Here is a 19,121-nt window from a genome sequence, read left to right as displayed (position 1 = left end):
ATGGATCCGATATCGGATCCGAACCGGCATAGTTTTCCAGCTATGGATCCAAGCTCTCAGCTCCTCCCCTCACCCATAATGCCCTGCTCTACCCTCATGACCTCAGATCTTGTTTGCCGCGCTGGTAACTAGATGTGGATTTCATAGCTCTCAGCTAAGTGGATTTTTCTTGTTCAAAAATAGAATATTTTTGCCTTCTTTAACCTTTTTTGTGTGAAAGTTGTAGGTTTCCTATTATTATTGACTGTTCTTAGTTTAATTTAATTTCCAGTAGTAAATTTTATTCCCTCTGTGTGTGAGGCCTGTGTGCTTCTTTATTGTTGTAAGTTACTTTCTGTAACTTAGGTTAACTTTAGTGACTATGGCGGAACAGCCTAAGTCAATATTTTCTAAGCTCTCACGGCTGATGGCCACACTGTCTTGGGGTTGAACACCTCACATCTGGTTGTTCCATTTGTGCAGGGTTCAACCCCAGGGGAGGTCCAAGCTGGTCTTGGCGGGTCTTTTACCCGCCGGACTCGGCGACGCCGCCTCTCCGAACTCCCTCGGCTGCAGTTGTTCCCCTGTGGCCCCCTCCTGCTCCTGGGACTCAAACTCCCGCTCAGGACAGGAGACGAGACCTCTGTTTCGGCCCGCCAGCCCCGGCTTCCTCCTCCTTCTCGGCTCCGGTCACCTGTGTGCTTCTCACCGGTCGAGGAGGAGACGAGGCTATCGAGGAGGCATTCCAGGCCTACCTCGGTAGCCTCGTCGATCTACCCCCAGCTTTCGATGATGCTGATCTGGACCGATGATGAGAAGGTTCATCCAGGCCCAGATGCAGATGGGAGTGCTTTGGCTCAACACCCTTTTAAGCCTATTTGTCTTTCTCCGACCCGCTTCCGGGTTGAAACTGGGAGCGAGCGCAGCGGGCCGGGGGAGGTGGCCCGAGTGATGGTAGCCGATCCGACCATCCGCCATGGCCTCGTCGCGTCGAACCCGATCTCCCTGGCCTGATCCGGATCGGGATCCGGGGATCTCGCCGGGGCGGGGTCTGCGTGTGTCGGCACGCACTGTCCCGGATCCGGCGAGCTGGATCGGCTCGATCCCTCTTGAGATCCGGAGCCGAGGATCCTTTTGTCGGGTCGAGTGGTCGAGGTGAGGTTTTTGGGTAGTGGAGGCTCTGTTGAGGTCTCCTCTGCACTGGGCCAGGCTTCCACCATCCGGCCCCTGGGACAGCCCGTTTCTGTGCCCAAGTTGCTCCATGGAGCAAATTGCTGCTGAGCCCGTTTCTGTGCCCCAGTTGTTCCCCATGGAGGAGAATTGCTGCTAGACTCCTCTGACAGCCCCCAGAGGAGGCTCCTGGAGGCACATTGACTCCTGAGTCTCTCACTGAAGACACGGACTTGGAGGGGAAGGCTCCCCACGGTCACCCCGAGGATGTAGACATCATGGAAATGCTCCGTGTTAGGGGGTGGTCTGCCCCAAGTCTTCCTCGGACGAGTCCGTGTTCTTGGAGGCATTCCTCTTGGGTGTCCCCTGCCGACCCCTGGTGGACCTTATTACCACCAGTGGAAGGAACCGACACCGTGGAGCCAATTCCCAAAAGACCTGATAGAATCCTTAGCCCGCCTTCTGACAGGACCCATTGGAGTAAGGGCCTCCTGTAGATGCCATGTTGATGGCGGCGCCCACAAAAGGGAACTGGCTCAGGAGAGTCCCTCAGTCCACCCACCGAGCAAGGAGTCTCGGATGATGGACCGCGAAGCGGATGTTCAGTTCGGCGACCTTCAACTGATGCAGCGAGACCTTCTGCATCCCCCGGAGGACAGAGCTCTGCACTCCACCAAAATGGCCACTCTTAGGTCAGTCACAAATACTTCCTACTCTCCCATGCTACGGACAGGACTGGTCACGTCAGGCCTGGCTCCGCCACTTTTGATGGTTCTGCTCTGTTTGGCAAGACCGTTGACCCAGCTGTCTGCCGTCGAAATCGCTTCTGCACCCCAGAGGCCCTATTCTAGGAACCAAAAGGGTCAGAAGAAGATGTGGTTCGCAGCAGTCCCAGCCTGCTCGGACAACCAGTCCTTCCGTGGCAGAGGAGGACAGGGAGGGCCGCCCTAGAGGCAGAGGGGCTCCCAGAAACTTGGTCCAGGAACCTTTCTCTGACCTGAGGGTTGCCGACTGCTCTACCTCTGGAGCAGTCGGGGGCGTTCCCTAGGGGCGGCATGGGAGTCCATAACATCGGACGCTGGGTTCTCCAAATCATATCCAGGGATATCGCATTCCTTTCCTTCACCTTCCAAAGTTGAAGTCCCTCCCAGGCGTACCACCCAAATTGGCCATCTGCTCCATCCAGCCCGTTCCCCAGACCAGATCGGATCAGGGTTCTACTCCAGGTTCTTTTGCCAAAAGTGCCAAAAAGCGGGGGACTAAGACCAATCCTAGACCTCTCTCTTGAACCTGGCAGTCCCCAAAGAAAAATTCCTATTCTCCCTTCTGGGAGAAGGCCACTGGATGTGCTCGATAGATCTCAACCACATCCTAATGGACAGCAGGAGGTTTCTCCGCGCTGGGGCCAGTCACCAGTTCCTTCCCTTTGGTCTCACCACAGAGTACTAGCAGTGGTAGCGGCCCACCTGAGGCTTCAGGGGTGCAGGTCTTCCTAGACTGGCTCCTTATCTACTTCTCCTTTCTCCATCTTGCTCCATTTCTGGGCATCACAATAAATACAAACAAGTCCAACCTGGCACCCACTCAGCTCTTAGATTTCATAGGGGCCAGACTAGACACAAGGAGTTTGAGCCTTCCTCACTGCGGACAGAGTTCTAAATCTGCAGCTCCAGGTGCGGGCCATTCTCCATTCATGTTCTGTTCCAGCGGAGTTGGTCCTGAGGGCTCTAGGGTCCATGGCATAGCACTTCTTCCTCTTGCCAGGCTCAATATATTCTACAGTGGGCGCTCTTAGTACAGTGGTCATACCTTGCTCTCCCCATGCATCATCCCATAGCGATCAGCAAGTCCCTCTTGTGGTGGCTCCACTCCCGGATCTCCCCACGGTGACCACGGACGCCCCGGACAGTCCAAGGCACGTGGAACGATTCAGAGACCTTACTACATATCAATGTTCTAGAGATGAGAGCAGTGCTCTTAGCGTTGCTAGCACTTCAGGACTTTCTTCCCTTGGGAACAATTGCGATTCAATCGGACAATATGTCTGTTGTCTGGTACATCAACAAGCAAGGGGAACAAGGTCTTACCTCTTTGTCGAGAGGCCATGAGAGTTTGGGAATGGGCAATCTCCTGTCGCGCTTTCTCATAGCAGCGCATTCGGGTCGGGTCCAACATCCTAGCGGACAAGCTCAGTCGCACCATTCTGACCCCTTTCGGTGGTCTCTCAAATTGTCAAAGCGCGGGCATATTGCGCCGCGGGGGGGGAACCCTTCATGCGATCTTTTGCTTCTCCCTCAAACACCAAGTGCGACAGTTTTTTTCTCTAATACCTCCTCCGGCCAGCTCTGGTGTGCATGCTTGTGGTTCTGTATGCCTATCCACCCTTGCCTCTGATGCTGCAAGTTCTTCAGAAAGCCTCTCGGGTGGGTTGCAGAATGATTCTCATTGCTCCATTCTGGCCTCGACAGATCTGGTTCCCCTTCCTAAGGTCTCACTCGGTGAATCCTCCTTGGATTCTAGATCCCATTCCGGATCTGATATCCCATCCATCCTGCATTCCTCCTCCGAACCTGGACAACCTGAAGCTGACCCCGCTTGGCTGCTCCAGTTCCACTCTTGATAAGGACTATTTCTTCACGGTAAAGGCTATTTTGGTGGCGGCTCATAAGCCATCCACTAGAAAGGTTTACGAAGCAAATGGAAACGTTTCTCAGTGTGGGCGGCAAGGCCTTTTCTACCTCTCTCTTTAATGATGGTGCCAGCAGTTCCACAGTCAAAGTTCAACTGGCGGCAATTTCTCACTATCACATTGGTCAAGAGTCTAATCCTCTTATGTCAGCCAAATTGCAAAACTTTTCTTAAGGGTACTTTCCTTCTCAGGCCCCTATAAAGCAAGCAGTTCCTCCTTGGGACCTTTCTTTGGTCCTACAGGCCTTGACCGCTCCCCTTCGAGCTACAGTGGATCTCAAATTCTTGTCTTACAAGACAGCCTTTTTGGTAGCCATTACATCAGCCAAGAGAGTTTCTGAACTTCAAGCTTTATCAGCTAAACCTCCTTACTTTTTTATCCGGACCGTGTCTCCCTCAGGACCAACCCGTCCTTCCTTCCTAAAATCGCTTCTGAAGCAAACATCAATCAATCCATTAACCTCCCTGTTTTCTTCCTAAGTATGAAAACAAAGGTGAATATAGGCTACACTCACTAGATGTTCACAGGCAACTAAGATTTTATCTCAACAGGACAGCTGGTCATAGGCAATCCGACCAGCTGTTTATCTCCTTTGCAAAATTCAATTTGGGCAAACCAATTTCCAAAGTTTCTCTGTCCGCTGGATTTCACAGTGCATTTTATTGGCTTATCAAGCGTCAGGAAGGCGTGTTCATGCCCATTCAACCCGGTCAGTATCTACCTCAGCAGCCTTCAAGGCTAGGATTCCTCTAGATGATATTTGTGCAGCAGCCACGTGGGCTTCATCTCATACATTTATTTCTCACTATAAGTTGGATCTTGCATCTAGGGGTAGAGCATCCTTTGGCTCCGCGGTGCTCCGGAATATCCTTCCATGATGGCCGCCCAAGATTCAGGTAGCTGGGGACTCTGTCCCACAGGTTGCAGACAAATGAATATCCTACTTCAGATTTAGAAGTTATGTACTCACCATAACGTTCCATCTGAGTAGGTGTATTCATTTGTCTGATCCTCCTCCTATCCCCTGGCCTTTCAGTTTCCTGCATATTACTTGTTACCCTTTTGTGGGTATTGTTGCTTTGGCAAACTCGATCTGAGTTCATGAGGGTAGAGCAGTGCATTATGGGTGAGGAGGAGCTGAGAGCTTGGATCCATAGCTGGAAAACTATGCCGGTTCGGATCCGATATCGGATCCATAACCCACAGGTTGCAGACAAATGAATACACCTACTCAGATGGAACGTTATGGTGAGTACATAACTTCTAATTTTCTTGCCACTGAAAAGCTGTCCTTCGGAGGGCCTTGCAGCACTGTCAGTCAGCTAGCAATCCTTCTGAGAAGATAAATCCCCTTTAAGGGAAAGCTTTCCACTAAAAATATTTACTAAGGATTTTTTTTTGTAAAAATGTGTAGTGTTTTTCTGGGAAATGGTCTTTAATTTCAGGCCATCATTTTCAGTTAGGAGAACTTTCTATGTAAATGCTTGTGTAATCCACTGTAGAAGAAGTTCAAATGACTTTGTGCTTGTGCAGACTGTCAGTGATTTTTCTTATCTGAACTTGCTTTTGACTGTTTTAAGAATCCGTTGGCCTCTGCTTCCCTTCTACAATGCTTCAGCCTCCGTTGAACCTATGCAGTAGGTACTGGTCTCTGCATTTCTTTCTTCCTTCCTCTGTCTGCAAAAAGAAGAAAGTCTTTGGTTGTCCAGCTACAGTTTTGTCTCAGCAGCTGATGGATGACTTGTGTCCATTCTTGTTTCATCAGATCACTCACCTTTTTCCCAGTCATTCTTGTGTATCCCCTATAGCCACTAAGGACTGGGGGGTAGAAATGCCCTCCATAGGCAATAGAACCATTCTTGTTGGCCTCAGGAGAAAGGGCTAGTGTTTTATTTTAAAACTAGGACAAAGGAGCTTGGGTAATAGGAGAGTGTATATGCTTTGTGTATGTCATGTTCCAGGAAATCTCCCAGGGAAGTAAATACTGTGGGAAGAAATAGCCAGGGAATTGTTATGGCTAGGCTTGTATAGGCCCTAGGGCCGATAGCGTAGTACCAGCCTATGAACCTAAAGTAAAACATGCCAATTTGGAAATACCAACAGACCTATAAGAGGAATCAGCATGATGGAGGATCGAGTGGAAGAGGGATCTTCTTATCTAACTACTGACCTAGAGGCAGGAGTGGCCTGCACCAACAAGGGTTCAGGGAGACTTTTGAGTAACCTACCAGAATGAACCCTGAAGGGTTGTCTGACTGCTCCACTGTGGAGGCAGTCAGGTAACACCTCTTCTTGGATTTGCATATGTGGATGGCCATGACTTGAGGTAAGTGAATAAGTGAAATTATATCCAGAGCCTACTCAATATCATTTTAACAGTGCCCAAACATCTTCCATTTCACCCCTATGCCTACATCCCATCAGAGGAGGAAGCATATCAGGAGATACCTAACCTTCTGTAAAAGGAGCCATTCAGGAGGTCCCATCAGACCAGGAAGGATCCAGATTTTGTTCTCAATTCTTCTTGGTGCTCAAACAGGCCCAGTATGTCAGATCAGTCCATGACCTAAGACAACTGAACCTGAATGCCAAGGAGGAGTTGTTCCAGATGGTCATGGTCCAGGCGCTCCTACCTTGTCTACAAGCAGGAGACTGGATTTTCTATTTGGATCTTCAGTATATGTACCCACACATTAAAACAGTGAAGTAATTCAGGAGATTCCTGTCATTTCACTTGGGAGCCAGTCATTACCAGTTCCAAAATCTTGCCACTCAACCACACCATAGTCCTCCACATGTTTAAATGCATGGCATACATGTGACTACTAGGAGTAAGGATCTTTCCCTCCCTAGGTGAATAACTCACAGTGGCATATTCTTTTGAAAATCTCTTGTAACAAGGCAGTATTTTCTCCAGCTGTGCATGTCTTTGTAGATCACAGTCAGTGTGGAAATATCCCAGCTGGAACAATCTGAGTCTCTAACCTTCATTGGCTACCAGTTGGATGTAGTTAACTAGAAGGCAAATTTACCAACAGACCTAGTTCAAGAAGCTGAGTCTTTCAAAGAATTGGAACCCCACAACATCCACAACACATTCAAGGTGGTGGGCCAGATGGGCTGCCTTTATTCAGACAGTTCCATATGCCAGACTAAACATGAGAGTATTGCAGTGAGCACTCAGGACTCATTGGAATCAAGCAACCCAGTCAATGGCACACACAATCAAGCTTTCAAAAACTAACGTCAAGTATCTGCTATGTTGGACAAATCCATAAAAATGTCTGTAGGAACACCCTTCATTCAACCTACACCTTAATGCCATGATAACAAAGACATCACTGTTGTGGGGGATGAGCGGGCATTACCATAACAAGGTGGTCCAGGGTATGTGGACACCACAAGAGGCCAAATCGTATATCAGCTTTTTGGAGATGAGAGCAGTCCTCCTAGCATTTGCAGGCATTTCAGGACTTGCTGCCCTAGGGTACGGCATCTATCTACTCCAACAATATGGCTGTGGTATGACACACAAGCAAACAAGGCGGAACCTAATTTTACCCCTTATACAGAAAAGCCACAAGGATGTGGGAATGGACTGTGCCATCACATTGCTTTCTTATAGCAGCATGCAGACTGAGAATGCCTAACTTGATTGTGGATTTTTTGTATACTTCCAGTTCATAGGTTCATAGGATGATACTAGTCTACTGGCCTGGAGGCCCTTATAAGCCTAGCCAAGAATTTTGCCCATGTTCCCTCAAAGTCAGCACCTGTTTCCCCTGTCCAGCAGGGACATAGGTGTGGGATCCCAGGGGTATATTTTCTGTTTCCCATCCAGTCGTCCAGGTTCCTTTTAAAGAGGGTTAGAGAGCTACTCTGCTTGACACGGAGAGAGTGTCTATAGCACAGATGGGAGAGTCTTTGGGACACAAATCTATCCTGCCAACAGATTCTGTCAAGTTCTATTAATGTCACAGACCAGGTTAAGGCCTTGCATGCAGGTTGCGTGAGTGGAGTTTGTCTTACAGATGTGCAGCAACTCCATCAAGGCTGGGTCTGAAATGTCTTTGTATGCCAGACACAAGTCACCTCTGAGCAGTCTGAGACTGAGTAGAGGGACAGGGCTTTTAGCCTATCTCTATAGGATAGGTGTTTGAGACCCTGAATTTTCCTGGTCAGGAACCTCTGTGGTCTCTCCACCTGCAGCATGTGCTTGGCAAGGTACATACTCGATAATGGGTCTGATAAGGGAGGAGTACAGGGATGGTATGACCGCCTTGTTCCTGGATGAAATACCGTTATTTATGAGGTGGGCCACGTAGAAAGCCTTCCGTACAACAGAGGCAACGTGGTGGTCAAAAGTGAAGTTATCAGCCTGGGTGCCAAAGTCCATCACAACTGATTGCATGCTTAGTACATTGTTATTAATGTGATAATTAGTGGGGATGACATTTTCCCCAAAGGGGATAGTGATGCATTTCTTGGCATTCAATTTGAGGCCATGCTTCTGGCAACAGTCATTAGTTTGGGTAAGGCCCTCTTGGAGGATGTTCACATCACTAGGGGAATTTAAGACAGCGCCCAGCTTGCAGTCAACTGCAAACTTGGTCAGCCACAGACTACTGGTTTTGGTTTGCACCTCAGAAAAGTATATCCCAAACAGTAGAGTTCCTAAGACTCTCCTTGGAGTACACCGCTCATTACAGGTCTACTACTAGAGGTGGCTTCCCCTACTTTGAGTTAGCTGCCCATCTGATAACATATGAGTTGATGCCTAGCTGAGAGAGTGTATCTATTATGCCCGAGTGGGGAATTGTGCAAAGGCTTTGGCTAGGTCAAGGTAGGCAGTGTGCACAGTATTCCCATCGTCCATGGCTTTGGTGACTGTTTCAAAGAAGACAACCAAGTTTAACAGGCATGATCTCACTTTGACAAAACCAAACTGTGTGGGGTCAAGCGTTTGGAGGTTGCCAATGTCCTTGTTTATAAGGTTCATGATAATGCATTCCATGGCCTTGCAGATCAGGCAAGTTAGGCTGATGGGCCTGTAATTGCCTGGGTCAGTGGACGCTCCACCTTTGTATAGAGGGATGATAGTGGCTGTCCTCCATTCAGCTGGGATGAAGACGGTGCTCAGGCTTTGGTTGAATAGGGTGTCTTAACGGAGCTGAGAGCTCATGCCTGTGTTCATGTAGGATACAGCCAGGAGACTGTATTTTTTGCCTTTGAGAGGGCATTAAGGACCTGCTCCATGGTGATGAGGGGAGGGGGCAGGTGCTGGGGATGTCCTGATTCACTGATGGTGGGGTTACATGGGGGTGAAGTTTTCACTGAACCTGTGTGCCAGCAGTTTGGTTGTATCTATGACATTTGTGTATGTGGTGTCATTGACCACCAGTTCAGAGCAGATTTGGGTGTTGCCTTTGAGATTGCAGACATATGTGAAGAAGGCCTTGTGATTGTCCTTGGTGGATGTGGCCAATTTGGACTCAGAGTTAGCATTAGAGGATTTCACCAGTGACTTTATTTTCTTGTTCAGACAAAGGAGAAATTGCTTCCAGCTTGGCACCTGCTGTTTCTTGGCCTTGGACAGCAATTTTTTCCTTCTATTATAGAGTTTGTTTATCGCTGTTGTCCACCAGACAGGTTTACTCTTCCTTGAGGAACATGATTTGGTCCTGTCAGGTATTGCTGAGTCCATACAGCTATGTAGATGCTCATATAGTTTTTTTAGTGTAGGCTTGGACATTAGTGTTAGTTCCAACTGAAGGGATAGTGGCTGTGAAGCTGCTTATACCTGCTCTGAGGAGATTGTAGTCAGCTTTGGAAATGTTTTTTTTGTTTGACCCCCGACCGATCCGGGGGGGGGGGGGTCAGGGGAGATGGTGACTTTAAAAGTGATCGCTTTATGGTTGGATCTTACCAAGGAGGGTGACACTGTAGCAGAGCTACAGTGGCTACTCATGTTGGTTATTTCCAGGTCCAGGATATTTTCACTTCTCGTAGGGGTGTCAACCAGATGATCCAGTGCATTGGCACTGACTAAGTTGAGGAATCTCTGAGCATTCATGTTTGGGCTAAAATAGGTCTTCCACTCTATGGTTGGGTAGTTAAAGTTACCCAGGATCAGGGTAGAGGGTTGAATCTTGATGGATTCAAGTAAGTCCAGATAGGTGGAGTGGGCATCCTGCGTCATGATTGGGAGTCTGTAGCTAGCTATGATTTGAATAAGTGTTTTGTCAACAGTTAACTGTACTTGGAGTATCTCCTGTGCATCATGGAGGTGTGCATGTCTTTGATTAATATTGGAACTCCACCTCCTTTGGCTTTGTAGCCCTCTGTTTGGGGTGAACACGTATAGCTCCTTATGGCATCCATATATTTGAAACGGCAAGGAGGAAGTAACAGACCATCTTTAAGATTACGCTAGAATGTCCTGCAGTGGCAATATTAATGTTTGTAACTTGTTGTTCATATTGTCATATTTATTTTATATTTTGCTTAACTGAGAGAGCTACGTATTGGTAAGAAGCATAGTGTGAAATGCCATGGTGAAAAACAGAAAAATATATTATCAGTGCCCTCTTACAATACACTGTATTGGAGATATTACCTGTTTGCTGGTCATTATGAAGATATGCAATATATCCATATATTATTACTATTTCAAGAACCAAGTAACTTACAAAGTATTGCATGGGACTGGGTGAAACCTTATATGATGTTGAAGAAAACTATCCTTGATACTTGTACTGTAAGTTGCACATCTTCGTAGATATTCAGTGTTATGTATATTACTAATTATTAAACTAAGCATAATTGTTCATATTTGTGTAAATACCTTAAAATACAAGGGTTTAGGAATTTTTGCTATCATGTTAAAGCTTAAGTCTAGGTAACGGATATAGTCTGACAATGTAAGTCTAGGTTATGCAGTGTTTAAAAAATAATTTTTGAGATGTTAAAAATATCATTGTGGATCCGTGTACACTATGATATAGTATTGATTTTGTAAAGACTGGGAATGCACTGACTGTTATCAATGAATAAAAGGCTTTTTACTGATAACATTGTTTATACATTTAGTAGCTTTTATTGTTCATACAGTAGTTCTATTTGTTTGTGTTATACTTTTTAATTTGATTTTTCAGAAAATGCTCTAGAATGTGTGTGTGTGTGTGTCTGTATGCTACTTAGAGGTATGGTATTCCGCAGTCCAGAAGTGATAATGAGTTAAACACTAATGTGGCAAGACACATCTAGAGTGGAAGGAAGGACTTCACAGTGCATTAAGTGCTAGCGGGAGGGACCTAACAGCCTAGGAAATGTTCAGGTGCGAAGCCGCCATAATGCCTGTTGACATTAATTCTCTTGTTACCAGGAATAATTCTCTTCATATCATAATAGCAGTTTACACTGTTCAAAAACATCATAGCCCTTCTGAAGCCAAATCTGCAACCACATTTTCTTGTACTTCCAAATCTGTACATAAACGCATCCAAAAATGTCCTTACATTTGTCACATCTAGAACTACTAAATGAAAAATGTTTCATTATATAATGTGTTCCACATCAATTCTTGTTTTAGTTTCTTCTCCATTTCCTTAATTCTCATTTTTACTACCCTGTCACATAAGTAACAGTTCCCTTCTTTCCATTAAATTTATAATTTCCTATAACCATTTTTAAACTGATGTCAGTAACCTATGTGACATTATTTTTACTTTACAGCTTAGCTTCGCAGTATTCTGCCTCGTATGTGCTTCTTGAAAGTCTTAGGAAATGACTGTCAGATATGTTCCTCATAGTATATCCTAAATGACAGAAAAGGCTCAGGAAGTTCAAAGTATCTATTAATTTCAGGTACTATCTTAAATAATATTAAGGCTGTTTTATCTCAAGTCATTCACAATTCAGCACCCAAAAGGTATAATTTCATGTCTAAAATTCAGTGCAGGCATATAATTCTGTTTATAGAAGAAAGTACTCTGTACAAGGAAAATATTTTATTTTGTGGTAGATTTCAAAACCATGTATTTAATTAGCAAGACATTAAATAGGCTGTACAAGACATGCTGAAAATCCTAGCACCAACATGTTTTCTTGATTGTTTTTACCAACAGGTAATTTCCTTTTTTCATGTTCAAATTTGCTTAAAAGAAAGTTAACTGATTAATTTTAAAAAAGAAAGTATTGATAGTAGATATGTGCACTATTCTGCATTTTCTCAGTCATTTTTATTAAAATTACAAACATAAAAACATGTATAATTTATGTACACTACATTATTAAATGTACATTAACATATGAATCTTTGGAAAAACAATTAACTTGGCCCCTGCTCACTTTCTATCTTTCCATGCTTTTCATCCTCCCCTTACTTATATCTTTCGTTGGTTATTATACAAGTGGATTTCTTACCTCTTCCATCTTTACCTACTCTATGGTAAATATCTGAAATAGCTTCTGTTCCTTAGTATTACCTCTCTCTTTCCATTCCTCCCCCCCTAAAAAAAGCCATGTGGCCAGTCCCTCTATAACTGTCTACAGCTGACTTCCTGCCAACCACTAATCACCACCTCATAAACATTATTTCACTTCCACTACATATGGAAACCTCCTGTCTCCTCTGCACGATACTAGTAATAATCACAATGCTGTAAGAAACCCTCCCTGCTTCTGTTAGATGTTCACCATTTTCTGTTCAGAAGTCACAGTTCAGGCGTACAATTCTGTACAGTACAAAATAAAAAGTACATTTTTGCAGGGCTTTCAGATCATCATCATCATATCCATCAAATTATCAGAAAACATCCTACATGCATCTAGAGAATGTGTAACATCAGCAGAATAGCCAGCTGTTATAATTCTAAACTTTGTAACTGTTCCTTATTTGAAACCTTATCCTAAATGGTTAACTACTGGCTGTTTTTTATGCAGCCAGTATGGAGAGATTTTATAACTCTTCCTGCCTAACTCGCCCTGCCAGTGCATGACTGCTGCATGGTATGTTAGGAGTTGAATAAAGAGCTTTTGTCTGATTTCTCTTTCCCCAGTGGCTGTGATGGGTTTGCTGGTTTGGAAGGTCTGTCAGCCAATTTCTTCCATACCGTGATTGAGAAAGTTTTTGAAAGAGATTTTACACTTCCTTCAGGTGACTACTACTTGGGATCTTAATTTATTACTGTAAATCTTACAGTTTCCTTTTGAACGTACTCATGGGGCTGATTTACTTCTTATCCTGGAAAACAATGTTTTTGCCCTGACTTTCTTGAGGAGCATCTTGAGTTACAAGCACTTATAGTGAATCATTCCCCTCTCGTTTGTCTCAAAGATGGGGTAATTTGGAGAAAAAATTATTTTGTGCCAGAGGTTGTTTCAGAGTTTATAGTGAGCCACATTATTCATTTCCCTGTCTTCCAGAATGTAGCAATACGGAAGAAAAAAAATGTACAGACATGCACTGAATGTCCGCAGCTCTTACTATATTGTAAGAACAAAAAGCTTCATGATTGTGTCCAGCTGTTTATTTTTTGCAGATAAAACAAAGTGACAATCACTTTCTAAACAGGCAATTTCTAAGTGGTTGTTCCATGCTATACGTTTTTGTTAAACTCACAATAACTACACACTAAAATCAAAGTCAATGCCTGCCTGCACAACCAGGACTATGGCTACTTATGTGATTTTTGGAAAGGGATGGACTCTAAACGTTTTCTAGAGGCAACAGTGTAGTCATCTGTGCATATCTTTGCCAAGTAATACAAGCTCAATTTTTTTCTAGGGACAGAGCAAGCTTTGCAAGGACTATCCTCCAGGGGCTTCTGGACTCTAAATGTTCATCCTCCTCCATTTCTTTCGAAGCTCTGGTTTTCATCCCATGTAGCTTAGACTACTGTAACAGTGATCTCATGAAGAGCATAGTATAGTTGCACAAGTAAACATATAAGCAGTAGATGTTCAAATAGATCAGTGTTGCAGTAGCTACACCCTCCCTTCATCCTCATTGTTTATAGGGCTTTTTCATGCCAGTGTGCGGACACATGTTTTGCTTGTCTTAGCAATGTTTTCTCAGAGCTTAGCCTCCCTCTCTCTGTTGGCATGAAAGCTCTTAAGAGCTTGGTGCCCCAAATCTGTCTTTTAGTCATTTCCGCTTGAGCTGTGTAACTGTTTGGGCATGTGGAAGGTGCCCTGAATGTTTAGAAGCTAGCTAGCTGTTATATCGCATGCAGGACATAACCTATATAGCTTAGGCCACTGCAAAAGGAATCATTTGAACATCAGTTGTTATGGTAAGTTTCCTTACAGAATTGTACTTTTTTTGTTTGCTTTCATTTCAAACCTAATTGTTATACACATTATTTTTTGTCACTGGTATTTGCTATGATTCCATTTGTACCCTGACATTTATGAACTTTAAACGTATTCTATCATGGTCACTCTTTTTTAACTTTAAATTATTGTACTTGAATGTATGCTGCGAAAAATCAATGTGGAAGTTTTTTTTGCACCTTTCCTCCCTTGGCCACCACTGAAAAGGGTGTTTCTGCCCAGTCAGGCTTTCCCTGTCAACAAATGCAAATAAATAAATATATCTAATAGTTCATGGTAAACATTGTACAGCATTTGGAATTCATGTGAGCTGTTTTATAATTGTATACGGTTGCTCAGAAGCAAAATTGAATAAATAAAGGATTTGTATCTGATTATTTTCCAGATTAACCTAGTTGCATAAAATGTATACAGTTATTACAGAATAGTACTACTACAGTAAATTCTTATAGACTGTGACTAAAGGTAACATTTTTGTGTGTGTATTCTTTTAGGAGCATCATTATCCCTGATGGACAAGGAAGGCTTAACTGCCCTCAGCTGGGCATGTTTGAAGGGCCATCTTCCTGTAGTGCGTTCCTTGGTGGAGAGAGGAGCTGCTACGGATCATGCAGACAAAAATGGCCGCACACCTCTTGATCTAGCAGCCTTTTATGGTGATGCAGAGGTGGTAAGTAAAAAGGATATTAAAGCTGTGCAGTGCTAACAGTTCGCAAGCAGTGGCACAGTGTATGTACCTTGTTAAGATGAAGTGTGCACAGAAGTATTTCTGAATGGTAATAAGATATATTGTTTAGTAGCTGAAGGCAAGACAATAATGAATTAAGCAGCTTGTGTCTTATATCATAGAGAGACTAATTTTACACACACACACACATATATATATCAAATGTGTATGTGTGTGTCTATGTGCATACATACGTATATACATACAAACACGCATATATGTACATGTGCTTTTTGCGGTCTTTATATGGATGTATCTGTGGGTGTGTGTGAGTGAGTGGCTGTAAATGTGTTTATTTTTCTGTATCTGAAAGTGTGATACCTGATCAAACCGCTAACTGGTTGAATGCACTCATTCAAACCAGTCGTGTGTACTACTGATTGAAACACGTGCTCACATAATTGCACCCATTCGTAACACAAGCATACGCAACCCAACCTGGCACTCTGTTGGCACACCACACTAACATACAACACACACTTGCACATGTAATCCTAACACCACACAAATAAACCATGACCTTGTCTCTGTAACACAGTATAATGAGAGCATGCAAGCGTGCACATGCACACAACCCTTCTATCTAGGTATATAGATAAAGGGGTTGCTGCAAGCAAATTGTTGACTATTAAAGTGGTCAAGTGTGTTATGGCTGTCCCAGTTGGTCATAATGTCTGTTGATCAAATGATGTAGTGACAAACCTTACTCACATGTACTAATTTCACTGTTAAACATGCACGCATACACATACATACACACACATACATACACACACAAACACACACACATTTATAAGTTTAGATATTACTTTTATTTGTGCATATGTATACAGACCTCCCTTCTTGCGGGCATCATTGGAGACATGAAAGTTATCCATTAAGGATGTACGTATATTCCACGTCATTGTCTTTTTGAATGCATTACTTGCATCTGTATCTCGTAAGTCTTTCAGGTCAGTAAAAGCCCTCTCCACTAGTTGCAGACATGACATATTTCACCCTTATGTTGAGCTCATCATTACTGGATAAGTAGAGAATTTGGCTTCTCTCTGATTTACTTGGTTTATGAAAAGCCTGATATCAATTACATTAGGGGTGGGTTCCATGTAAGATCCAAACCAAAACATCTCACAGGAAATGCCAAGGGACTAAACCAGAAAGATCCTTGAAAAATGGAATATTTTGTATAACTCAGAGAACGTTTTGTATTACAAAGGGTGAAATATGGATATGGCTTGTGATATATTTGTTACATGGATTTAATTTGAGGGTGTATATTTTTCCTTTCTTTTTTGATTCTTTACATGATGTGACTTTATAAGTGCATGTTGAAAGTACTTTTAAGAATAATAGTAATAATAGTAATCTGCCATTTTTTCAGTATGTGCCACGGGATCTTTTACATCCAGCTGAGCTAACACCAGCTCAAATGGTGCTGTGGTCTAACATCTCATATGAAGGTCTGAACCTCAGGAGTGCAGCACCCTGCTGTACTGCACTGTAGTATATGAATCCAGCCACCTGGTGGTATTTGCAAATGACATTGTTAACAGTGCATTATTAGCACTCCAATGGCTCAATAGATAGAAAATGTGTTTTTATGTCTGAAACATCTGAGGTCTGTGGGTTCTGTTCCCACATTAGCTGCTTTAATTTATGTGGTCTGCATAAGTTAAGAGGGTGTTTTACTCATCAGGTGCTATCTTTTGGTTAAAATGTTTAACTGAGGTCCCGTCTTCCTATGCTGGTGTAGCTCACATGGATATAAACGATCCCATGATACTTATCAAAAAGCATATTATAAGCTTTCTGGTGTCCTGGCCAGATTACGTCTACTTAGTATGTGTATCATCTTGAGTCTCCCCTGAGTATATGTCCCATTTTTTGAGATTAACCAGATCACTAAGTAAATAACGTCAGACTAAAGATTTTGGAATAATTCAGAAGACATTGTCGGGTGGGGGGGGTGTAATTATAAGCATCAACATAGATGTGGCAGAGATGCCTAGGAAGGCCTTAATGAAATATAGGTTAAAATGCAAGGTTAAAATGCAAAGTACTTATGCCAGAAAGTAGTGGAAAACAGAGAATATGAAAAGCAGCTTAACCAAGAATTAAAGATTGTTGGAGTGGTGGGGAAATAGTAGGCATAGTACATTACTAAATATTTAGTGTAATAACAATGATGATAGTGTTCAAGTACTGTATTTGTTAGGCATGTAGTGATGAACTACCTCATTTGTTAAAGTATGTATTGGTTAATATAGCAGGGATATTTTTATTTTGGCCCCTGTACAGCAGACCATCAGCTGACACTGGTGTTTTTCCACAATCTCAGTTGCTGGAAGCCACTCCCCCCTCCCACTTGTCCTAATCGGCCACTTTTTACCATTACCCGAGAGGAGATTGTGGCATCCCATTGCAGCATCCTACTCACAGCTATAGGAACTGTTCTCTCATACCTGACATGCAGTGATGTAATACTATTAAGATCAAGAATATCTGTTGGTTCATGTCCCAGTATTTTTATGCTTAGAATCTGTACCCCTCCCCCAAGTATTTATCACCACTGGACTATCTTTCCTTGATTAAAACCCCTCCCTCTCCCTGAGATAGGTGAGCTAGTAAAATACCATTGCACTTCCTTTCCACTGCTCAGAGGTCACCTGGATTACAGTCAGATTTCCATCTGTATGAACCACAGAGCCAGCTCTTTGGTGGAAATTATTCTGAGGAGAGAAAACTATGCACAGAGTTGTCAGGGTGCATTAGGATGAGGAGTCAACCTGAGAAAGGATTAGTGGATAGGAGCAGAATTAAGGCAGGTGAAGAAAGAAGGGAGGGCAGGGATTTTAAGAGAAAAAGCAATGGAGAAGATTAGGAGGGTTGGATGGTATAGGAGAGATAAGAGAAGAGAAGGACATTTGGAATAATAAGAATTGTGAGGTATGGGGTAGGTTTTGCAAACTGGATTGAGGAGAGGAAGGAAGAATTGTGAAATTAAAATTTATATGTTATAGGCAGCAAACAAAAGAGCTGGAGTAAGGATTTAGAACATGAGTATAGGTAGGTGCTTATAGGCAGTAAATGCTTGGATGAAGTGAGAAGTTAGAAAGTATTAGAAGATGTAACTAGGCATAAGGATAATTTTAGTGCTAGAAGAATACAAAAGGATGGAAAAAGGGCACAAATGAAATAGTTTGTAAGGCTGTCGTAGGATGAAATAAAATATGAGGAAATTGTCAGAGTTGGGAAAGTGAGAGGAGGTAAAATGGAAATAGACTGGAAAGAAGTGTGATCTGTGTTAGTCAGTAAAGGATGTTCTGTAAATATGGGGCCAAGTCCTGAGATGAATTCATAGGTGGTAATATAATACCAGTACAGGCAAGAAAATTAGGGAAGGTGGGAGACTGTAGGGAGGAAGAATTTGGTATTACTTTGTTTTCGTAATATGAAAATTTTAAATTTCCAAGACGAAAGGTAAATGAGTTGTCAAGACACTAGAATGTCAACTTGGACAGTTGGAGGAAATTCAACCCTGGTTTGGCATCGAGGCCTCTAATGGACACAGGTTCATCTCCCAGGCTCCCTGCTTTAAATGCTTCATCTCCCAAGCCCCAGCTTATACTGGTACCAGGCCTTGTCAGAGATTTGGGATCCATGGCTAGGCTTAAAAAGACCCTAGTGGCTGTTAGAGTAGTAAACACCTATGAACCTGTGAGTTTCTCTCTGATGCCTGTGGTCAAAGTGCAGAGAGGAATCAACAGAAGAGACAGATCCTTCTGTTGGGCTGTAGTAGGATTTCACTGGGATTTCAGCAGAACAGGAAATTAGACAAAATAATTTTACAGTAAGTATTAAAACAGGAAGAGTCCAAAACAGAACAAGATATGACTAAAAAAATGGACTTTTTTGGAAGAGATGGAATATGAAAACAAGTGAGAAAGGAAGGAGAAGGAAGAAAAGACAAAGACAATATTTAGTAAGACTGATTTTCTCTTTAAGAATGTGGTGTTAACATTATTTATGTTTACTTAAATATCACAAAGGATGTGCCTGGAAGGAGTGTTGTTTTGTGTGTGTGTGTGTGTGTGTGTGTGTGTGTCTATATATATATATATATATATATATATATATATATATATATATATATATATATATATATATAGAGAGAGAGAGATATATATGTCCTGTTTTTATTATTGTATTCAGTGTTTGTGA

General features: G+C 43.1%; 1 protein-coding gene across 1 annotated transcript in view; it reads left to right on the top strand.

Annotated features, from left to right (window-relative positions):
• The window catches only part of TANC2 (tetratricopeptide repeat, ankyrin repeat and coiled-coil containing 2), a 2,676,984-nt gene that overhangs the window by 2,435,653 nt on the left and 222,210 nt on the right, over positions 1-19,121 (top strand). The window contains exon 20 of the mRNA XM_044055212.1: positions 14,668-14,843. Coding sequence (XP_043911147.1) covers positions 14,668-14,843 — 176 coding nt within the window. The remainder of the gene's footprint in view (positions 1-14,667; positions 14,844-19,121) is intronic.

The sequence above is a fragment of the Protopterus annectens genome, chromosome 13.part0, assembly GCF_019279795.1.
Source record: "Protopterus annectens isolate FY-2018-M chromosome 13.part0, PAN1.0, whole genome shotgun sequence".
NCBI classification, from domain to species: Eukaryota; Metazoa; Chordata; order Ceratodontiformes; family Protopteridae; genus Protopterus; species Protopterus annectens.
The sequence above is the reverse complement of the archived record's forward strand: the minus strand, read 5'-3'. Positions and strand labels throughout refer to the sequence as shown.